Below are 25063 nucleotides of genomic sequence, written 5' to 3'. Positions count from 1 at the left end.
CTTCATGATGCTCTCTGCACTTTAAACGGACCTCTGAGACTATCACAGTGCAGGTGCATTTATTCGGAGACTTGATTACACACAGGTGGATTCAATTTATCATCATTAGTCATTTAGGTCAACATTGGATCATTCAGAGATCCTCACTGAACTTCTGGAGAGAGTTTGCTGCACTGAAAGTAAAGGGGCTGAATAATTTTGCACGCCCAATTTTTCAGTTTTTTTTTTTTTTTTTAAGTTTGAAAAATCCAATAAATTTCGTTCCACTTCATGATTGTGTCCCACTTGTTGATTCTTCAAAAACAAATTACAGTTTTATATCTTTATGTTTGAAGCCTGAAATGTGGCAAAAGGTCGCAAAGTTCAAGGGGGCCAAATACTTTCGCAAGGCACTGTGTGTGTGTGTGTGTGTGTATATATATATATATATAATTAACTTACGCCCTAGACCGGAAAAGACGTTGCTCTGGTCCTCCAAGACCATAGAGGTGATCAGAAACAATCTGGTCTCCTCTATGGCCAGCCACCCAAGCTTTCAGATCATTTTTCGGGCGCACCAATAAAAACGGAAAGCCAGAGAAACACCGGTGGGAGGGGAAGACCTCGTCCGCTGCTTCTGAAAGTGATACATCGGCTAAGCAGTTGCCAGCTGGAAAAAAATAAATACTGGGGTTATGGCTGATGGCCATAACCCCAGTAAACCACTTGAAAAGCACAACGTACTGTATATTAAACGTATTGCAGTCAGCAAGTGGATAGGTAAAAAATGAAGGAGACCTTTCTTGCCATTTAATAGTGATACTGGGAGCAGGGAGATGAGCATAGCAAAGCTTTTATAAATAGACCTCCTATGTATATAGTGTTAGTCCTGATGATGTAAAAATATGTGCATTTTTTCGGTTTTTCCTACAACCCTTTCTCTCTTTAGGATCATTGTATGTGTAGCACTACCCCCGAAGGAGCTGCTGGTTTGTTTTGGGTGGCATGTTACCTCTATTCCTTTGCCGTCCAGGGTACACGATGAGAGTTGAGAAACTTCAATGTCCACACTTTAGGCTTCTTTTTCTTTGCTTTATTTACCCAACGTGGTAGAAGAATAAAAGTTATAGTTGAAGAGGTAGAAGGGTAATAGGTAGTAGGTTCAGGTGTATAACTTGTTTGGAAACACTCCTGCTTCCAGCAATGTAACTTTCGTCGCCACTCTAGCCAGAGTGGGTATTGCGCACCCGGATAGGCCTCTCTCACAAGCCTAGCAGCCAGGGTGTCACACAGAAACTTTAGCAAAGTCTCTGCCACAAACCTTCCCAAAGGTGGAGATGTATTCGGTCCAGAATCCTTTTCAACACAAGATTAAGCACCCAGATATCTCTTGAATAAACTCTTGTGAACTCATAACTGACAGGCGACCATCACTCAGCCTCTCAGCAATCTTGCATCATTCGATGAAGTTCAAGGCCTCTTCTGAGATACCAGCCTTGTGCTCGGTGCTCTCCAAGACAGGTTCTTCATCGGGTGGCTTCCTCCCTCAGGACAGACAGCAGAGGACCACTCTGCGGACGTAGACCCAGTCTGACTACCAGGCCTACATAGTAGATCACAACCCCGGACCAACGTGGTCCCGGAGCCAGGAACACTTGAACACGCACCCCCGGCCATGAGGGCCACACATGGGGGTTGGTGAGACGACAGGCCAGGACCGACGACCCAGAACCAATGACGTCTGTCCCTTAAGTACTCTCCCCCAGCATGCACAGTGAGGCGATCAACCCCCACTGATTGGCTGCCGAGGAAATACACCCTGACTCGACTGCTGCCACCCTTGGCCTGGGTCGGTACCAACACCCCAGACAGCAATAGTGGTCACTCACAGTACAGCCATGACTGGAACAGAGGCCAACATTTTGTAGAACAGTAGGGTCAGAGGAAGTTAAGTCTCTGACCACCCTCTAAATTTAAGGCAGCGCCAGCTATGAAAGTAGCAGGCCGCTACATATGGAAATCAGAGGTTTACACTGCCCATACACAACCAGTTTGGGAAAGTGACACTTCAACTTCCCAGTTATTGGCTGCACAGTGTAAATTTGAATTGTGCACCAACAGTGATGACCAATTCCCACAGATATTAGATGTGGCTTGACTGCCAAATGCCCATATTGCGTGGGAGGTGGCAATAGAATTCGTTGTACAAGGGATGTACAATTTTAACTAGCCGTTTAATATTCAAGCAGATATTTGTTATAAAGTTGATGACAAGCCACAAATTGGTCAGTTAGCAGTAGATGAGGTTTCTCAGATGTAAAAATTACAAGTGGACCGGTGCAATTTAGAATGGAAGGATTTTTGAGTTAGAGAGGTATGTTTGTAGTGTAGTAGTCTGTCATTTACATTTAGGAATTGGATTTCGAAGATAAAGCAAATTCCAAAATGAAAAACGATTTGTCTTGTCAGCTCTTCTGTATTTTTAAGCAAATAGCTGTAAGGCATTCTAGACTTGTTTTCAGATCTGTGAAGCTTTTAGGCTCCTATACGTTAAGGCATTCTAGACTTGTTTTCAGATCTGTGAAGCTTTTAGGCTCCTATACGTTAAGGCATTCTAGACTTGTTTTCAGATCTGTGAAGCTTTTAGGCTCCTATACGTTTGCATTTCCTAGAAATTATATTTATGAATTTCAATTTGAACATAAAAAATCAAGTGGCCTTTGGTTTAACATAAAATAGCCCCACACAATACTAAAAAAAAAAAAAAGTAAGAAAAAGAATGGTTATGTAAAAAAAAAAAAAAAAATTACTCTTCAGCTGTTAAACATATTTCAATTGAAAAATAGGCAACCAAGGTGTGTCACTCATCACAACAAACTATAAACTACTAATGAGATGGTATCTTGTTCCTGTGTGTATTTCAGGTTGTATGCTGGGATATTCCCTTATTGGTTTGAGGTTATGACACTACCAGTACTTTCAAACATTTGGTGGGTGTTTCAGAAGTGTAAATGGTTATTAACCTACAAAAAAAATAAAAAAAATCTATCAGAAGAAGCAGGGCTTAACAAAAATCTAATAGACTGCACAAAAAACAAATTTTCCTACCCATCATGTTTTGACAGTAGCCAAAACAAGTTTGGAAAAACGATAGGTTCCATTTGTTGAATTCCATTCTCAATAAACCACCATACATACTACATGAAGATCTCAATTGCCCAAATTTCACAGTATTTGGGACCCCTGGATTAACCACTCTTTGCCAACAGATTCTGATAATTTTATCAATATGTTAATTTGTAACCCCTATAGAATTTGACTACAAAAATAAAAGTGTCGCTGGTTCGAATCCCGACCAGGACACTACCTGGCTGGAGTTTGCATGTTCTCCCTGTGCCTGCGTGGGTTTCCTTTGGGTACTCCATTTCCTCCCACACTGTAGTATGTGTATGTATGAATGTGAGTTAGGGACCTTAGATCAGTGATGGTGAACCTTGGCACCCCAGATGTTTTGGAACTACATTTCCCATGATGCTCCACTACACTGCAGAGTGCATGAGCATCATGGGAAATGTAGTTCCAAAACATCTGGGGTGCCAAGGTTCGCCATCACTGCCTTAGATTGTAAGCTCCTTGTGGGCAGGGACTGATGTGAATGTACAAGGTATATGAAAAGCGCTGTGTAAATTTACAGCGCTATGTAAGTACCTGAAATAAATAACATTTTAGAAAAGAATTAAAATAAGATTGCAGGCCCATTTCCCTCCCTCCCTCCCCCCCCCCCCAGGGTTCTGCATTCCTTAAGCTGCCTTCTTTCTTTTTTCTTTTTTCCCTTTCTCTTACTTGCTTTTCTAGTTCTACTACTCTGCCTTCTAAACTTAAAGTGATACTAAAGCTTTGTTTTAAAAAAACAAACAAACATGTCATACTTGCCTCCACTGTGCAGCTCGTTTTGCACAGAGTGGCCCTGATCCTCCTCTTTCCTTCTGTCAGGGAGACTGATGTACACAAGGGCAGGGTGTCGGATGGTAATATTTGCAAATAAATTATTTTATGTCTCTCGCACATGATTGGGCATTTAAAATGCACACAGATTCATCGTACAACCCCAATTCCAAAAAGTCAGGACACTGTATAAAATCTGCATAAAAACAGAATACAATGATTTGCAAATCTCATAAATCTATATTTTATTTACAATACAAAATTTTCTGAAAAAAATTAAGTAATTTTGAAAATGTATGGCAGCAACCCATATCAGAAAAGTTTGGACAGGGCAAAAAAAAAGCTGGTAAATGGTACTAACAAGGAAGAGTTGGAAGAATATTTTGCAACTAAGAAGATTAATTTGCAACATGTCAGTGATATGATTGGTTATAAAGAGAGAGTCAGGGTGTCACAGAAGTAAAGATAGGCAGAGGTTCACTAATCTGTGAAAAGATGCATCTAAAAATTGTTGAACAATTTCAGAATAATGTTGCAAAGACTTTACAGTACATAACATCATCAAAAGATTCTAAGAATCTGGAGAAATCTCTGTGCGCAAAGGAAAAGGCCAAAATGCAATATTGGATGCTCGGGATCTTCGGACCCTCAGATGGCACTGCATTAAAAACAGGCATGATTCTGTGATGAACATCATTGCAAGGGTTTAGGAATACTTTAAAAAAAATCACTGTCTGTGAACACAGTTCGCCATGACATTCAAAAATAAAAGTTAAAGCTCTATCATGCAGCGAAGAAGCCATATCTGAACATGAGCAAGAAACACTTCCATCTTCTCTGGGCCAAAGCTAATTTAAAATGGTCTGTTGCAAAGTGGAAAACTGTTCTGTGGTCAAATGAATTTAAGTTAATCAACCATGGGTGTTGCATCTTCTGAACTGAAGAGAGGGACTTTCTGACTTGTTATCAGCGCCGAGTTCAAAAGCCTGTATCTCTGATGGTATGGGGTGCATTAGTGTGCATGTAATGGGCAGCTTGCACATCTGGAAAGACACCATCAATGCTAAAAAATATATCCAGGTTTTAGAGTAGCATATGCTCCCATCCAAATTACATCTTTTTCAGGGAAGGTCTTGAATTATTCAACAGACCCTTCACAAAGTGAAAATATTTGGTGAATCTTTGAAAAAAAAACGTGATAAAGACCCAGGACGGTTGAGCAGTTATAATTCTATATCAGGCAAGAATGGAACAACATTTCTCCCCCAAAACTCCAGAAATTTGTCTCCTCAGTTCCCAGATATTTACAAAGTATTGTTAAAAGAAGAGAGGATGCTACACCATGGTAAAAATTGACCTGTCCCAACTTTTTTGAGACATGCTGCTGCCATTAATTTAAAAAACGCTTAAAATTTTCATATAGGGTTGTCCCGATACCACTTTTTTTATAACCGAGTACAAGTACCGATTACTTTTTTTCAAGTACTCGCCGATACCGTTTTTTTTTTTTTTAATGTCATATGACGCACTGATAGATGGCACTAAAAGGTGGCACTGACTGATGGCTGGCAGTGGCACTGATGGATGGGCACTGCTGATAGGTGGCACTGATTATGCAGCACTGATGAGTGGCACGCACTGATGGCTGGCACTGATAGGTGGCACGCACTGAAAGATGGCACGCACTGAAATATAGCACTGAAAGATGGCACTGATAGGTGGCACGCACTGATGGCTGGCACTGAAAGATAGCAGTGATAGGTGGCACGCACTGAAAGATGGCACTGATAGGTGGCACGCACTGATGGCTGGCACTGAAAGATGGAACTGATAGGTGGCACGCATTGAAAGATGGCACTGATAGGTGGCACGCACTGATGGCTGGCACTGAAAGATGGCACTGATAGGTGACACGCACTGAAAGATGGCACGCACTGATGGCTGGTAGTGGCACTGCAGGACGGGCACTGACGGATAGCTGGTACTGATGGATGGGCACTGACAGATGTCTGGCACTTATGGGCAGGCACTGAAATAAATGACATGAAAGGAACTTAAACTTTTTTTCTATGCTGCCTGTGACGCCCATCTTGCTACACCCTACACTTGGCCACATAAAAGCAACAGCAGACATCTTGTTACACCCAGCCCGAACTATATGGGCTGGGTGTAACAAGATGTCCGCTGCTGGCTTAATGTGGCCGAGTGCAGGGTGTATTAAGATGGGCGTCAGGACTCAGCATTGGTTAAAGCACTCACTGTACAGCGGCAACACGGAGCGTCACTTCAGTTACCAAATGTGGATGATGCGGCTGCCCACGGATTTCTTAATACACGCCGCCTCTCTCTCCCCATCACAGATATCGGATCTGGCATCGGGAGCATTTGCGCAAGTACAAGTACTCACGCAAATGCTCGGTATCGGTACCGATACTAGTATCGATACTAGTATCGGTATTGGGACAACCCTAGTTTGATATTTTTTCTATTTTAGATTGTGAATAAATTATGGGTTATGAGATTTGCAAACCATTGCATTCTGTGGATTTTACACGGCATCCAAACTTTTTTGGTATTGGGGTTGTATTTATCAACATTTTGTTTTTCAAAATGAGCCTTAACTTCTTTTGCCTAAATCACAAAAAATTTTAGGATGTGTGTTTTATGCTGATGTAATGAAAAAAAGTTAGGATGTAGAATCTGCTTCATCCAGAGGACATTATATAATGTGGTGGTGTTTTTTCTGCAGGATACAGCACGGGGCATTCACGGTCTTCCAGTTTATCTGAGTTAAGCCATCGGAGGAACACATCTGTGGGCAGTGCTTCTACCGGGATTGGGAGTATTCCAGAGCCAAATGAGGATGACGGCACCAAAGTTGTTGCATTCAGCCCGGAAATTACAGAGGAGGGTTCATCCTCTGAAAAACTAAACAGGTATTAGGACTCTAATTCTAGAAATGATGTATAGGAATGACATTAAAGAGAAACTATCCTACTGGAACTACCAATATACTGTCCAGTTGTTGAACAGGTCATGAATTCTCTTGGTTTGTTCACACCATATTTGTTGTCGCACATATTGTTTTCAGCAGAGCCTAATTCTACAAATGGGTTGCTTTGCAGTGGATTGGAAAAAAGTTCCTGAAGGCTTTTTGGATGCATTTTGTCATTCATGACATATGTTATGTAAACACAACATGCCCCTGAGCCCTGGTGCCCAACCTGAGCCCAGGTGCCACAGGCTACCCTTTAGCATCTTTTATTTGCGGCCCTTAGGGACACTACAGACATGGATCGGTGTTTCCATATTGCCCTGTTTTTATAGCAGTGATTTCTAGCAGTCTCATGTAATGGGTCTACAGTCTATGACTGTCTCCCGAAGCATGTTTCTAGTCTCCAACAGCTCCTATAGCACGTTTACAGTTTTGCCTGGAGCATATCAATTTTTAGTATCATGTCTGCAGCCTCTGACCAAAATGGTATCATGTTTGCAGCCGCTAACATGCTCTTGTATCAGATCTGCAGTCTCTGACCAACTCCTGTATGAGGTCTTCAGTCTCTGATCCTCATCTGTACCATGTCCGCAGTCTCTAACCATCTCTTGTACCATGTCTGCAGTCTCTAACCATTTCTTGTGCCATATCCACAGTCTCTGACTATATCCTGCTATGTGTTTTCTGTCTCTAACACTGAATATTCACTGCATTTTATGTGTGGCCCTTTGGTGATTTTGAGGACCACACTCCATATTAAGAAAGTTTCCCACCACTGTTCTAGAGTGAACAATGTAATACATTTACATTTCTGAAAATAATACATTTACATTTCTGAAAATAATACATTTACAGATCTTATCAAACTACAGAAAGAACTTGCATATTTTCATCTGCTCCAAAAAGATTTTACAATCCCAGGTAAGGCATACAGAAACAAATATAAAACCTAAAATACAAAAAAAAACTACTGTTAATCTCACCACAGATGGACCAAATCTTAGCCAGTTCAGGGACTGGTTGAGATTCATTCTATCTATGGGCTGGCTTATTCTACTGAACTCAATCCGTCGATTGACTTCAGTACTACCAAGCCTATCGGATTTTTTGCATGCGACCACTGCCGGCGGCTGTAGCCGCCAGCAGTGATGATTTTGTTCTGCTTACAGGGGATGCTCCCCACTGGCAAAACACAATAGCACTGCGGGAAAGGTTCTCCCCATCAAAACTGACTGTGTTGATGGAGGAAGAGTCATTTTCATGATCTGTGGGCTGCTTTAGACCACTTACAGACCATATATACCTACAGGTAAGCTTAGATTAAGGCTTACCTGTAGGTGCAACAAATATCTCCTAAACCTACACGGTTTAGGAGATATTTGCAAAAATTACAGCACCGATGTCTATGGCGCATGCGCGCCGTAAACAGCGGCGCAGGCGCACTGAGCGTGCCGTTTTGTGAATGGGGTCATGCCGTTAAAGGCGGCTCCTGCCAGTCACAGAGCCGTAGTTCGCGGCCCCCGGAAGAAGAGGGGTGAAGATGGACGCTCGCTACTAGCGAGGAAGATGGGGACATCAGGGTTTACTTCCTCTTTAAGGGAACAGCACAAGCAGTAATGTGAGGGTTTCTCCAGCTTTCAATCACAGACAAGCAGGCAAAAGTATTCCGTGTTCACCCTTTTCAAACATCCATTAAACCATCAAGATGTCCCCATCAGAATTGTAGGCCATTGTCTATGATGTATGTAGTTCTTTAGCAAAATAAATGTCATGTGGTTGGGGTTTAAATTTACTTTAAAAAAAGATCTTCGCTACAGCATTTTTATATTTTCATTTTTTTAGGATCCCAGTGAAACAAGACTCTGTTGAGTCACAGTTAAAACGAGTGGATGCCACCCGTGTTGATGCAGACGATGTAGTGGAAACAATTCTTCAAAGCCAGGACTTCTCTCTTGACTCAAGTGCTGAAGGTAAATGGTATACCATAAAACATTTTGACTACTCAGACATGATTACTTAGTATTAGGAGGGCGACTGGTCCCTCCGTTATAAACACTCTGAGACCACTCTGTCCTTTCTCTGCTATACCTTCATCGGCTTTATGGTGGGGAAATGTCATGTGGCCTGTGAAATTACCTTTACCTCCACTCCCACAATAGAAACATGCAAAAACATTACATTTTTTTTCCAACACGTTAAAATTTGCATTTTAAACCTGAAAAAAAGTTGCACAATTTTATGTTACATGATATTTGTGCAGCAGTTTTTCAAACACATACTTTCAGTTAAAACACTTTACTTTTTTTTTTAATGCACACAAACAGAATATAATTCACATTTTTTGCAACACTTAAAAGGTGAGACTGTGTCGCATAAATGGGTATCATATCTATATATGAGCTGCACGATTAATCGTTAAATTGTTATCGCGATTCAACCCCCTCACGATCTTAATACAGCATTTCCCCGATTCATGTTAAACAAGCGCAAGAGCCGAGCAATGCTGTCAAAAGAAAAAAAAAATCTCAGCCGGCAAATTTTTATCAATGGCGATAAAGAGAAACGATGTATCTCTCGGTTCTTTTAGGTCAAAGGAATGAACTTCTGTCTGTAAATGAGGTCAATTTAACCACTTAAAGACTAAACCTTTTTTGACGCTTGTTGCTTACAAGTTAAAATTGGTACGGTTTGCTAGGAAATTACTTAGAACCCCCTAACATTATATATATTTTTTTAGCGGAGACCCTAAGGAATAGATTGTTGCAATATTTTATGTCACACTGTATTTGCGCAGCGGTCTTTCAAAAGCAATTTTTTAGGAAAAAATATACTTCAATGAATTAAAAAAACTATATATATATATATATATATATATATATATATATATATATATATATATATATATATATATATAATTGCATGCGAAATAGTAAAAGAATATTCAATATTGTCCATAGGTGATGCTTTAAAAACCTTTACAAACCATAATTTTAGCATTAAAGAGGTTGTAAAAGTAAAAAAAAAAATTCCCTAAATAGCTTACTTTACCTTAGTACAGTCCTCCTTCACTTACCTCATCCTTCGATTTTGTTTTTAAATGTCCTTATTCCTTCTGAGAAATCCTCACTTCCTGTTCTTCTGTCTGTAACTCCACACAGTAACGCAAGGCTTTCTCCCTGGTGTGGTGTGGGGACGAGCAGGAGAGTCAGGACACTCTCTACATTGCAGATAGAGAAAGGACCTGCGTGTTAGTGGGCGTCCTGACACTCCTGCTCAAGGGAGGGGGCGAGCATGACACTCCACACCAGGAAAAAAGCCTTGCATTACTGTGTGGAGTTACAGACAGAAGAACAGGAAGTGAGGATTTCTCAGAAGAAATAAGGACATTTAAAAGCAAAATGGAAGGATGAGGTAAGTGAAGGAGGACTGCACTAAGGTAAAGGAAGCTATTTAGGGAAACATTTTTGTACCTTTACAACCCCTTTAACTGTAAATAACAGCTCTAGCGTTATTTCTTTCACTCTGTTTATGTTTATTAAAAGTCAGCAGCTACAAAAAGCCTACAGGGAGGGGCCGCCAAAAGGCGGTATGAACGTATCGCCTAACTAAGCGGTCCCTTGGCAGAAGGAGAATGTGGGACATGAAGTCCCACTCCCCCCCCCCCCCCCCAAAATGACATGCCAAATGTGACATGTAAGGGGGCGAGGAGTGATTTAAGCGGAAGTTCCACTCTTGGGTGGAACTCCGCTTTAATTTTTTATGATTTTTTTATGTTGTGTAAATGGGAAAAACCGTGGTAATGTCAATAAAATGCTCTAAAATAACAGTGTAAGACAACAAAATAACAGTGCAAAACAGTGACTTAACCATGTGATATCAGCACCGTAAACAAATATTTATATATGTTATTATTTAGTTATATGTTATTTTTTACTCACTTTTTTCACCTCTGTTCCACCCACCCCGTGGATCCCCCTCTTCCCCTATCCCCCCATTCTCTTTCTTTCTTTTTTTCTCTTTCTTTCTTTCTTTCTTTCTTTCTTTCTCGCTTTCTTTCTTTCTTTCTTTATCTCTTCCTTCCTCGCTTTCTCTCTTCCTTCCTCGCTTTCACTCTTCCTTCTTCTTCTTTGCATTATATTTTTCTTTCTGGCTCTCTTTCCCCTCTCCGCTTCTTTCTATCCTCTCTCTGTTTCTCTGGCCCACAGGCTTGGTCCTGCTGGGATTGGACACATGGTGTGACAATGTTTATTTTCCATAATGGTGAATGTTACCTTCCTTTATGTAACCCCTTTAGTTTGTTCTCCTTTTGTAATGTTATGTTTTATATTGTCATGTCGCCATATATTTTATATATGCCCTGTGAGACCACCAGTATGTAAGCCTGGACCAGTATGTTGCCACTTTACCAGGACTTATGAGGTGAGGGCAACCTCTAGCTGATCATCTGTGCTCGCCCTCGGACCTCTAAGGGCTTGCTCAAATTTCTGGATTTCAGATTAACCTTCCTGTTGCCTGAAGTTTTTATATCTGTTTGTCCATAAAGTGTACACCACTATTTTTGTATTATTCTGTCGATGTGTATTTTCAATAAAACCCTTTGTACAAGAATAAAAATCCCATTAAATGTATAATTGGTTTGTGTGATCACGGACATATGTACGCAAATGATCATGTACAGATGTGCGCAGGTGATCACGAAAATGTGTGCAGATTATCATTGGGACATATGATTTTACTGTTACATATGTGGGGGACAGGTGTTTTTACTATGTGAGGATGTGTGTGGGGACGTGTGTTTAACATTGTGTGTTACTACAACTGGGGGGATCTGTAGTGGAGAAGGATCTGGGGGTTTTAGTTGATCATAAGCTCAATAATGGCATGCAATGCCAAGCTGCGGTTTCCAAAGCGAGCAAAGTCCTTTCTTGTATTAAGAGAGGTATGGACTCCAGAGACAGAGATATAATTTTGCCCCTGTACAAATCATTAGTAAGACCTCATCTGGAATATGCAGTTCAGTTTTGGGCACCAGTTCTCAAAAAGGATATCGGAGAACTGGAGAAAGTGCAGAGAAGGGCAACCAAACTGATAAGAGGCATGGAGGAGCTCAGCTATGAGGAAAGATTAGAGGAACTGAATTTATTCACTCTTGAGAAGAGGAGAATTAGGGGGGATATGATCAACATGTACAAATATATAAGAGGTCCATACAGTGAACTTGGTGTTGAGTTATTCACTTTACCGTCAACACTGAGGACAAGGGGGCACTCTTTACGTCTAGAGAAAAAGAGATTTCACCTCCAAATACAGAAAGGTTTTTTCACAGTAAGAGCTGTGAAAATGTGGAACCAGACTCCCTCCAGAGGTGGTTCTGGCCAGCTCAGTAGATTGCTTTAAGAAAGGCCTGGATACTTTCCTAAATGTACAGAATAAAACTGAGTACTAAGATTTGTAGGTAAAGTTGATCCAGGGTAAATCCGATTGCCTCTCGGGGGATCAGGAAGGAATTTTTTCCCCTGCTGTAGCAAATTGGATCATGCTCTGCTGGTTTTTTTTGCCTTCCTCTGGATCAACTGTGGGTATGGAGTTGGGTGTATGGGATTGCATTGTGTTTTTTATTTTTATTTTTTATTTTTTTTTGTGGTTGAACTGGATGGACTTGTCTTTTTTCAACCTGACTAACTATGTAACTATGTACTAGGCTGGTGATCAGTGTGTAAAAAGCTGTAAAAACAGCTCATACACATTGATCACCAGCCAGCTGCAGCGATCCTCTCCTCACCGACTAATGTGTGAGGAGAGCAGAGCCGATTGCCTAGCAACCAGCTCTCTGCTTACATCACATGATGACTGTGATTGGACACGGCCGTCGTGTGATCAGGAGGGCCAATCACAGAGCCCTCCTGCCGATCTGAGATGCGGCGTGTCCGGGTGACACGAACGCATCGGGGTCACGCCCCTGCGCGAGCATGTGCATGCGATCCCCCTCCTTCTGAGGGACATTCCTGAACGTCCACTCAGAAGGAGAGAGTGCCCCCCCCCCCCCCCGGCCATACATATGCAGAGGCAGGGTGGGAAGTGGTTAACAAGTGCTGTGCTGGACAATGATAGAAGTCACAGGACTGCTATATACTGCTTATGAGGTATTTGGCAGTTTATATTTACTAAAATAAATTGCATTTCCATGTTCTGTGCACTGTGGGAGACCAGATAAAGTGAATGATGCAGGGTCCTTGGTTTAGTAACACTTTAATTGAAAAAATAAATACATGTAAAATAAATGTTTGTGCACTTGTTAGCCAATAATAGAAAAAAAAAACAGAGTAGGTTAACTAATGCATGCTGACACTTCTAAATTTGGCCTGGGCCTAGGCATTAATGGACCCTTGTCACAAATTGCTTAATATAGCTTACTGCGGTAAACACAAGCTACCTTTTTATTGCATTTTAAGATCATGTACATGTAATGAGTTACATCTGTGATGTTTATAGAGCTAATAATATGTTTGTGCCTGTGTATTTGCAGAGGAAGGTCTGAGACTTTTTGTGGGTCCTGGAGGGAGCACCGCCCTTGGAAGTCAGCATCTGCCGCATAGGTGTGTTAAACACATTCTTTACAGGATAAAAGTAGCTTTATGTGTATATAGCATATTTATTACAAGTATTACAATAAGCACATGCTTCCTCACAGTTGCAAGCCTGGACATCATGGGCCAAATCCTCAGCCAGGCGGCGTAACTTAACTTGCAGCAGTTAAGTTACACTGACTTAAAGTTTTTACCTAAGTGCCTGATCCACAAAGCACTTACGTAAAAATTTCAAGCCGTGTAAGTTAAGTGCCGCCGTCGTAAGGCGTTCCTCCTCTCCGGGGGGCGTTTACAATTTAAATGAAGCGCGCTCCCGCGCCGGCCGTACTGCGCATGCGTGTGACGTAATTTTCCCGACGTGCATCGCGCGAACGTAATTGACGCCGGGCGGCTTTGTGGATTGCGACGGGACACTAAAGTTGCGACGGGTGAAAAAAAGACGCGCCGGGAATACAAATAATTATAAAAAAAAATGACAGCGTCGCTCGGCATGCATTCCTGAGGGAGAACTCCATGCCAATTTTCAAAGAAAAAAACGGCATGGGTTCCCCCTCAGGAGCATACCAGGCCCTTAGGTCTGTTATGGGTTGTAAGGAGACCCCCCTCCGCCGCAAAATTGACGTAGGGGGTCCCCCTACAATCCATACCAGACCCGTATCCAAAGCACGCTACCCGGCCAGCCAGGAAGGGAGTGGGGACGAGCGAGCGCCCCCCCCCCCTCCTGAGCCGTGCCAGGCCGCATGCCCTCAACATGGGGGGGTTGGGTGCTCTGGGGCAGGGGGGCGCACTGCGGGCCCCCCCACCCCAGAGCACCCTGTCCCCATGTTGATGAGGACAGGACCTCTTCCCGACAACCCTTGCCATTGGTTGTCGGGGTCTGCGGGCGGAGGCTTATCGGAATCTGGGAGTCCCCTTTAATAAGGGGGCCCCCAGATACCGGCCCCCCACCCTAAGTGAATGGATATGGGGTACATCGTACCCCTATCCATTCACCTGTAGGCAAAAAGTAAAAGTTAATAAACACACAACACAAGGCTTTTTAAAATATTTTATTATTCTGCTCCGGACGCCCCCCCTGTCTTCGTTATTAGCTCAATTAGCAGGGGGGGCTTCTTCTTCCACTCTCCGGGGGTCTTCTTCCACTCTCCGGGGGTCTTCCGCTCTCCGGGGGGGGCTTCTCCGGACTCCGGGGGGCTTCTTCCATCTTCTCCCCTCTTCCGCTCTTGACTCGGCGAACCCCGGTTCTTCTGCAGCTCTCCGGTGCCTTCTTCTTCAGCGCTGGCTGCCTGCTATGTTTGTGTGTTAGCTCGATTTCAAACAGGCAGCCGGCGCGGTCTTCTGTGGCGTCAGGGTCTTCTGGTCTTCTGTTCTTCCGATGTTGCCTCGTCGCCTGTTGTCGCTGTAATGATGGAAGCGCGCCTTGCATCCCATATATATAGGCATCACCGTCCCATCATGCTCCGGTAGGTACCCACGTGGTGGGTGCACGTGGGTAGGCACCCACCACGTGGGTACCTACCGGAGCATGATGGGACGGTGATGCCTATATATATGGGATGCAAGGCGCGCTTCCATCATTACAGCGACAACAGGCGACGAGGCAACATCGGAAGAACAGAAGACCAGAAGACCCTGACGCCACAGAAGACCGCGCCGGCTGCCTGTTTGAAATCGAGCTAACACACAAACATAGCAGGCAGCCAGCGCTGAAGAAGAAGGCACCGGAGAGCTGCAGAAGAACCGGGGTTCGCCGAGTCAAGAGCGGAAGAGGGGAGAAGATGGAAGAAGCCCCCCGGAGTCCGGAGAAGCCCCCCCCGGAGAGCGGAAGACCCCCGGAGAGTGGAAGAAGACCCCCGGAGAGCGGAAGAAGAAGCCCCCCCTGCTAATTGAGCTAATAACGAAGACAGGGGGGGCGTCCGGAGCAGAATAATAAAATATTTTAAAAAGCCTTGTGTTGTGTGTTTATTAACTTTTACTTTTTGCCTACAGGTGAATGGATAGGGGTACGATGTACCCCATATCCATTCACTTAGGGTGGGGGGCCGGTATCTGGGGGCCCCCTTATTAAAGGGGACTCCCAGATTCCGATAAGCCTCCGCCCGCAGACCCCGACAACCAATGGCAAGGGTTGTCGGGAAGAGGTCCTGTCCTCATCAACATGGGGACAGGGTGCTCTGGGGTGGGGGGGCCCGCAGTGCGCCCCCCTGCCCCAGAGCACCCAACCCCCCCATGTTGAGGGCATGCGGCCTGGCACGGCTCAGGAGGGGGGGGGGGGCGCTCGCTCGTCCCCCCTCCCTTCCTGGCTGGCCGGGTAGCGTGCTTTGGATACGGGTCTGGTATGGATTGTAGGGGGACCCCCTACGTCAATTTTGCGGCGGAGGGGGGTCTCCTTACAACCCATAACAGACCTAAGGGCCTGGTATGCTCCTGAAGGGGAACCCATGCCGTTTTTTTCTTTGAAAATTGGCATGGAGTTCTCCCTCGGGAATGCATACCAAATGCCGTCGCTTGAATGGGCCTTTACAAGGTGTGACTAACTTTACACTTTGTAAAAGCAGCCCTAGTTTTACACCAGGCAAACTAACACTTACGGCGAAAAAACTAGGTACAAAAGCTTTGAGGATCGCCCTAAGTGCTAATTTGCATACTAACAGAGGCATTTCGACTCGAAATGCCCCCAGTGGCGGATGCGGTACTGCATCCTAAGATCCGGCAGTGTAAGTCCCTTACAGATGTCGGATCTTCTGCCTAACTTAGGAAAACTGCTTCTGAGGATCAGTTCCAAAGTTAGAACCAGAGATACGACGGCTTACGCCGGAGTATCTCTTTTGTGGATTTGCCCCCATGTTCCAAAGAAGAAGCTTTAAGCATTATTTTTGCCATTTATTTTATAGACTGTGTCCCTCTCTCTACCACTACTATCCTGTGATAGTGCCATGATAGTGCCAATTCAGTTTGTTTCAGTGTTTGTTTTACATTCATTCTTGGGAAGGATTTAAATGATACATTCCCAGTGCTTTCAATTTTATTATGTGAAGGACGCATATCTGATATATTTGGTTGCAGTTTGTTTGTTTTTTGGGTTGCGCAATTGTTACTGTTTTTTGCACATTTTTATGAGCTGAATATTCTGGCTCTCTGTTTTAGTTGCAGCACCATCAGATATTTTTTCATTCATTATTTTGTTTCACTTTTTGTTTATTCATTTTTGAATATTCATATATATATATATATATATATATATATATATATATATATATATATATATATATATATATATATATATATATATATATATATATATATATATATATATATATATATATATATATATATATATATATATATATATATATACGTTGATATATACACATTTTTTGTCATGGGATTAGCGCGGATTTATCACTTTTAACATTTCTTTTTTTTTACATTAGGGTCGGCGCTGGAGCTTATGAACAGGTTGTAATCAAACGCTGAGAGGTCTTCAAAGCTTGACTGGTTCTGTGCAGATTATTCCTATGATCCCAGACCAGACGGTTCAGTACTCAAAGGACTTCTTGTGGAACATTTTGTTACTTGGATCAAGTAATCAAGAGTGCTGTCCTCCAGAAGTTCGTGGATTGGTCTTTTTTTTAATCATGTATTACTATAGACGTTACAAATGTCCAGTGTATGAGGTCAAAACACAGGTCAGCGCAAGTAACTGTGCAACGCGGCTTTCAGTGTCTGTCAAAATACCACCCGCAATGTCAGCTTATTCCACCTGACTTACTGTAATGTTGTGTGAATGTTGACTTAGAGGAACAAATTACTGCATCTGTGTGCTAATTTAAAATGAATGTCATCTACAAGAGCTTTAATGGCACAGCTTTGTTCAGCAGATGCAAAACGTAAGCATTGTTTAGCTGGAAGTTGGGTTTTGGCTACACAAGTTGTAGGGTCTGTAGAAGCATGAGCATTATTGTTACAATACAATTTTAGTTTAAGTGATTGCAGGCTTGGCCACTATCCTTAACCCTAATACTACAGGATCATAGGAAGCTCTGACAATCACTTCATATGTCTAGTGTGGCTGAGGTAGGTAGGGCTATAATAAGCAGTACAATAGGTTGGTATATACGGCTTAAAGTATCCAAAATGCTTATAATACACAGAATTAGGTTAACATATAAACACCTTGTATGCCTTCATGTGAATATTATAGGAATTGATTTTTTTTTTTTATGGTGAACAAAATCACAGTTGCCTGAGTTTTACAAATGCAAAATGATTGAAAATTAGACCATCTGTAATTTTTTTTTTTTTTTTTCTAAGAAGTGGTTGCCTTCATATATGGAAAGAGAATAGGCTCTATTTTCCTACATAGATATTTTTTACCTGCCTTCCTTTTTGGTTATAAAAATATATTACCCATTATAGCTTACTCAGAGAAAGCATTCAGGATTAAGTTGTGAAATGCGCAGCTTTATTATTTTATGGCAATAAACAAAATGAGTATGGAGCTCAAAACATGGAGTAACTATAAAGCATAAACCCAATAAATCATGGCATACATATTTTCTCCAGTGTAATGTAGTTACACCAGTACAAAGCCGTTCTGTGATTGGTTGCTGTGGGCTGCCCCCCTAAAGGTTTTTGCTCATGTTACTAAATAAAGCCTTAAGTGTTTTATAATGCACTGATTGTTGCATACATTACATAAGTACCTTGTTGGCATAGAGTGGCCAACCCTGTGTGCTTCCTGGTTTTGGTTTGGTAAAAATGTCACTGCAATAATTAGAATTAACAATGATTGCAATATACTTGTAGCCATACTATACCCCAGCTGCTACCGATTACAATCTTGTATACAATTGAATTTCCATTTTGGGTGAAGTGCTTGTAGCAGCTGGAATTTCTGAACTCATTCCTAGGGCAATACATGGCTTTCTTTGTGCATCTTATTTTTTCCCCCGAGAGCCTTCAATTGGATTTCTAAGTTACTCAACTGGAACCGATTATAATCAGTGTGTAAACATATAAAAAGTAATAACTTTTCTATTAGCCATATGTTTTTAAAGCATAAACATAGCAACTAAGTCATTCTTCTGGTACAGGTAAATAAATAAAAAAAGCCAGGAGCCGTGTAACTGGTTGCGAAGGACAGCACGATTTTTTATTCCCTTCAGTTTTAATATGCAGCATTTAAAGATTTGTTTATCTTGAACAGTTATTTCACCTTTCAGAAAAAATGAAAAAGTGAACTAACGCCATACACCCTCCTCATCACCCCCTGTTCCTCGCCTCTTCCTCACACACTGTAGGTGTAAGCTATTTGAAATCCCTGCTCACCTTCTTACTGCAGCACTTCTGAAACAGATCAGAGTGATGCCCTGTGCTGGTTCTGACCAATCAGAATTGCTAAGATGCATCCCAGAAGTGCTGCGGGAATTTCAAATCCCCCAATTGCTGCACCAGCTGCATGGGCACTGACAGTACCCACAGAGGTTAGTACAGCGGGAATGGGTACAGGGCTTGTATTTATTACCCTTGGTTTGTATGAACACTTGTAAAAACATTTCATCAATACACCATCTATAGAACAGGCCTAACAACTAAATCACTGTGCAGATATCCTAGATCCTTTTAAGAAGACAAAATCAATGTGCAAAGTGCGCCCTCTTTTGGCCACAAATCAGAAATGACCTGTCATTCGATATGGAGACTGGTAACACTGGATGACTGCACTTCATTGCTCTTTGCAATGTAATGTATATGAACCCATAGAGGTTACCAATCTGCCTAGCTCTAGCTTCTGTTTTTGGATCTATTGAGCACTTACAGTACAAATGTCAATGTTCTTGTTCATTAAGTTGTGCCGGTAACAATAGGGTTTGCAAAGGTTTGTTTTTAATTTTCTAAATAGGTTCCTTTAAGCTAGTGCATTGTTGGTTCACTTACCTTTTCCTTCGATTTCCCTTCTAAAAAATGTTTTCTTTGTCTGAATTTCTCACTTCCCGTTTCTCTTCAGTAAGCTGTTCTGACTGACTAACCCCCAGCCAGAACAGCTCGGATGATGGTGGAAAGCTTACTGAGGAGAAACAGGAAGTGAGAAATTCAAACAAAGAAAAAAAAACATTTAGACGGGTAATCGAAGGAAAAAGTAAGTGAACCAACAATGCACTAGCTTAAAAGGAACCTATTTAGAAAATAAAAAATTAACCTTTACAACCCCTTTAAAGGACCAAGTACAGGTCTTCCAGCATAGAGGAATTAGTCTTCTCTTACACTACATTATAAAGGCTTATTCAATAAAGCAAATAGTGCAGACTGCAGTAAACCACAGCAACTGACCTAAATTATTATTTTTTTTCTCTTGTGAATCTGAGAAGTAATTGGTTGCTGCACTATGCACATCATCAGAGTTTTTGCACTACTATCCAGGTAGCATAGCACTCTACATCTAGAGCAGTGTTTCCCAACTCCAGTCCTCAAGGCACACCAACAGGTCATGTTTTCAGGATTTCTCTCAGATGAAACGGCTGTGGTAATTACTAAGGCAGTGAAACTGATCAAATCACCTGTGCAAAATAATGGAAAGCCTGAAAACATGACCTGTTGGTGTGCCTTGAGGACTGGAGTTGGGAAACACTGATCTAGAGCTCCGCATATTCAACACATTTACCCCTGCTGCCTGATCTATGCAGGCCTAGAATTGGTTGTCAGCCACACAGGACAGCAGAGCCTATGCAGAAGTAGGGGACAGAGGTGTCAGGAGCTCTGTATCGGGATCACAAAGGCATTTTCACTTCACCTCCAAACCCCAGTCTAGAGAGCTGTGCTTCCTGGACTTATCCTTTTATTAAAACTGATGAAGTGCATTTTCCCTGACAGCATTGCATGCTTTGTTTTTAACTGCTCTGTAACATTCTGTATATTTAACTTGCTGATGTTTACAATCTAAAGTCGTTAGCAAAATGTTATTTTTTAGGATACTTTTGAAGTAGATATTTAGCATAGTGTGTTTTAGGTTGAAGAATATTAAACTGTTTATTTCGTATTGCATTTATTATGTGTTTTATTGAATATAATCTACTTGTATGAAAACAGTGACACATTCATGACTTTATACAGGGATGTGACTTATTTTGAAATAGAAAAATCAACATTTCATTTATGGTGCAATTTTGTCTTCAGTTTGTAAAGTGATATTTTTATACAGTTACTGATTTTATTGTATTAATATGTTTATTTTCTGAGCCTTTGGAAAACGTAAGAGAAATAAGCATCTCATTAGTCTAGGCTGGTATAGACCATTCTGCAGCCATAGAAAAAAAATGCTCTTATACAAATCTGTTACTAGAAAGCAATTCTTTTATTATTGATGATGCCCATCCATTGAATTATAATATTTGTTGTTAAACTTCCGTAGTCCAGAAAGTCATCCATTTGCTTTTGCTGAACAGCTCCAGTGGGGGACTTGGGTACTCAGTGGAGATGGGTCCTAGTGCGCCCAACAATACTTCTATAAATGTGTATTCAGACTGCCTTGTTACAGATACCACCCTTCAAAGATAGTACATAGAAACATCTGCCTGGTACAAGGCTAGAGAATGACTTTGGGAGTAAATCGGACCCTGTATCGGCAATGCTTTTTATTTTCTCTGTTAAGCCAGCCATAGACCGTTTTACGCTCGGTTAAGTCAACAGGAACTGGCCAAGATCCGAACTATGTATGGCCATGCTAAATGTACCCAAGTCGATCAATCAGTTTGAGTACAACCAGCCTGCCAGATTTCAAATGCGATTGTTGCTAGCAGCTGTTATAATAGCTGCTAGCGATAATCATTGTGTTCTCCCAGTGGATACAGCTTCCCTGTCCCCCCTCCCACTGCCTGGAGAACACAATGGCTCCATGGGAGGGATTCCCCTGTCAACACTGTCTTTGCTGATGGGGGGGAATTGAGTGGTTGCCTTATGCAGGCCATAGATGGAGCAAACCTCTTTCCCGCAACTAAAAGAAATTGGCTTAATTCCTCCATCAACAACAGTCAGTGTTGACAGGGGACTCTCTCGCTCCAAGCCCCCAGGAGCAGACAGTGATTATTGCTAGCAGCTATGCCAGCCACTAGTGATAATTGCATGTAAAATCCAGCAGGCTGCTTGTACCCAAGTTGATCGATCAACTTGATACATTCAGTCTGCCCATACATAGTTTGAATCTCAGCCGGTTCCTTCCAGCCATCTATAGCGGATATTAGACTGCATGACTATGGTTTTATCTCAGTCAGAAAACACTAGTCTGAAGATTATTGAATTTACTAAGCTTTTTTGGGGCATGTAAACCTATTGTGTAGGTTGCCCCTCCCTATCTCCTCCTGTTAGTCTTCTACTCATCTGCCCTAATCCAGCAAGATATATGAACTTACACTTTAAGAAAGTCTATGCTTTGTATCAAAAAACAAACTAATTGTATTCCTCGGAACTGTTACATATAATAATACAATTTGTTTGGTTTGTGTGTCTTGTAAGCACAACTTTTCTTAAGCCCGGAATCGGCCGGTCCAGTAGATACCAACTGACATTCGACCCGTGTGTATAGGTCCTTCATTGTTTGACATGCTGGTAAACCAGCAGCCGTTGTCATCTGATCAGCTCTCTCAGCCAATGGCTGCGAGCACTGACTGGTGTGTGCTCACATTCAGAATACTTTATAAATCCCCCTCTCAGAATCAAATGGCACAGCAGAGAGATCGATGTACTAACATTTAATAGTACAGAGATCAGGGGCGGATCCAGAGTCTAGTCTCGGAAGGAGCACTACCAGAAAATATTTTTTTTGGGGGGGGGGGGCAATTTATCAGGAAAATTACTGGTGTTAGCGCTTCAATGATCACAACACCATGGTTGTTATTGTGTCAGGATGTTCGAAGCATATTATTTCTATCATTACATTGTAATATAAAATTAAATCATTCAACTCACCATAATGCAGAATCAGTGGGAGCCCCGAGCGTGTCATTTGTCACGTCACCTGCCACACGTTGCAGATTGTCACTTGCCACATCACCTGCCACCAGATGCTGATTGTCACTTGCCACATCAACTGCCACACGTTGCAGATTGTCACTTGCCACATCACCTGCCACTAGTTGCAGATTGTCACTTGCCATATCACCTGCCACACGTTGCGGCTTGTCACTTGCCACATCACCTGCCACACTTTGCGGATTGTCACTTGCCACATCACCTGCCACACGTTGCGGATTGTCTCTTGCCACACGTTGCGGATTGTCACTTGCCACATGTTGCGGATTGTCACTTGCCACGTCACCTGCCACACGTTGCAGATTGTCACTTGCCTGCCACCAGATGCAGATTGTCACTTGCCACACCTTGCAGAACGTCATTTGCTAAGTTGGTGTTTTGCCTGCATGATGTCATCTCTCTGCTCCCCTGGCCACTGGCTTGTTGATTGGCCAGCTGCCCGCTCGCCCGCGGACTTGCTCAGACTCTCAGGCGCCCGCAAGTTCCGCAACTAAAACAAATTTCTCTGGGGTGGCAATTGCCCCTTTGCCTGCCCCTGACAGAGATCTCCTTGTGAGCAGTTTACCATGTGTACCAGGATTTACTGTCCCTGCCTTGCTTTGTGTTAAGTCATAAAGTGTCATCTTATCAAGAGCAAGGACCTGCTTGTAGGGTTTTGAAAGAGCTTCCTCCATAACCTGTGTTTACCCATTAATTTACAAAGTAATGGAAATGTACGGTAGATTGTTTGTAAGATTAAAGGAATCAGTAAGTATGACTTGCAAGCAATGTTTCTGACCAACTTACCACTATAATAAACCTGTTCATTTTGCATAAATTCAGGATCTGGACTCGGGTGAAACAAGGCATAAATCTGTTAGCAAGATTTTTCTTTTAACCAGTATCTCAGAGCAATGCTGTCATGTGAAGAGACCCATTGCTGGCAATGGGTTTTACATTTAGTGAGTTTAGTTTTTTTTTTTTTTTTTTCCTGTCTCTCAAGAGGTTGAGGTGTTGACTTAATCTTTTTGGTGACTCTTGCAGACAGCAGGGGGATCAGAGAGGAAGCACGCTCAGTGCTTTGGATTCTGGCTCGTACACACTACAGAGGGATGTGCTTTGTTCATTTTTCATGTCTGAAGTTTACAATTGTTTTAAATGTGAACAGCCATTGGTTAGTACAGGGTGCAATCCTAGCCACAGCTGTACACATACAGCCAATTTCTCTCCAGGCAAGAATCACTGATTCTTGCTAGCAGCCACCCATGTGAATGAAGCCCAAAATATCCAACAGAGAGAAAAGTCCCTTTTGTGGGGGTTGCAGCAAGTGGGTGGGTGGACCTGGGGACTTGCCTCATTTGGATTAATCAATCTTTTATATGTATGGCAGTATATTTCACTAAACATGCACTACTGTGCAAATGTTTTAGACTGGTGTTTAAATATTAATGTAAGATTAAGCATGCTTTCAGAAATAGAAGTGTGTTAAGAATTTATTTTTCCAAACATCATGGAGAACCAAACACAGATCTTTTGTGGATGTAGGCTGGCTCTTCGTGTAATTTTAGACAGATGCAATAATGAGATCAGGGCCCTGTGGGGGCCAAACTATGATTCCAGGACTCCTTGTTCTTTTTTTACACTGAAGATAATTCTTGGTGACATTGGCTGCAGAATAAATTTGGTGCCCAATCACGCACCTCCCTGATGGTAGGGCATGATTGATAAGTATCTACCTGCATTTCTCAGCAATGATGACACCATTGATCCTGACCACATTTTCAACTGTATTTGTAGAAATGCAGCCCTATATTTGTAAGGAACCTCCGTGTTTCACTGTTGCCTGCAAATGCTCATAATTGTACAGCTCTCCATCCCTTTGGCATACAAACTGCCTCCTGCTACAGCCAAATATTTCAAATTTTGACTCCTTTGTTCAGAGCCCCTGCTGACGTTTTTGTTTACTCCAGTTCCTATTTTTTCATGCATAGTTGAGTTTCTTAGCCTTGTTTCCACATCAGAACTATGTATTGCTTTTTGGCTGCAGATCTTCAGCCTTGCCATTGTGTATGACCTGTGAAATGAAACAAGTCTTCCACAACATCACCTTGGTAGCAGAGTTTGGCTGTTCCTCACCCAGTTTAAGCCTCCTACACAGCTGTTTCTGTTTCAGTTAAAGGAGAATTTAACATTGCATCAAAAGAGTGCAGTTCATTTTGAACTTCTGTGACCTGTTTTCAGCAGAGAGCCGGCTGAAGTTTGTTCTCTGCTGATGTCACAGAAGTCAGTCCAGGCACTGCATCGCCCCGACAATGGAAGTCTGGATCCACCAGGTGCCTGGACCAAGCCGCTGAGAGCTTGAAACGGCTGCTCCCAGCCCCTCCACAACTTAGCGCTCCAATTAACAAGGAGGAGGCAGAGCGGAGAGCTGCTGACTGACAGTCTGTAGCTCTGTGCTCGGGGAGGTGTCAGAACCGAGTGAATGGCAGTGTTTGATTGCTTGGTTCTCAGTGCAGAGGCGTCGGGGGGACAAGACACAGCATCGGACCCA

At 42.4% G+C, this 25063-nt stretch overlaps 1 protein-coding gene across 3 annotated transcripts in view; it reads left to right on the top strand.

Annotated features, from left to right (window-relative positions):
- The window catches only part of FAM102B (family with sequence similarity 102 member B), a 91101-nt gene extending 72451 nt beyond the window's left edge, over positions 1–18650 (top strand). For 2 of the 3 annotated variants that reach the window (XM_040359894.1, XM_040359892.1), the window contains 5 exons: positions 6674–6860; positions 7775–7840; positions 8762–8889; positions 13446–13515; positions 16941–18650. In XM_040359894.1, the coding sequence (XP_040215828.1) occupies positions 6674–6860; positions 7775–7840; positions 8762–8889; positions 13446–13515; positions 16941–16983 (494 nt within the window). In that variant the 3' untranslated portion in view covers positions 16984–18650. The remainder of the gene's footprint in view (positions 1–6673; positions 6861–7774; positions 7841–8761; positions 8890–13445; positions 13516–16940) is intronic. The other variant, XM_040359893.1, reaches the window with a different exon arrangement.
- Positions 18651–25063: the final 6413 nt, after the last annotated feature.

This window comes from Rana temporaria, chromosome 7 (genome assembly GCF_905171775.1).
Source record: "Rana temporaria chromosome 7, aRanTem1.1, whole genome shotgun sequence".
Lineage (NCBI taxonomy): Eukaryota > Metazoa > Chordata > Amphibia > Anura > Ranidae > Rana > Rana temporaria.
Note: the sequence above shows the minus strand (reverse complement) of the source record. Positions and strands in the feature narration are given on the sequence as shown.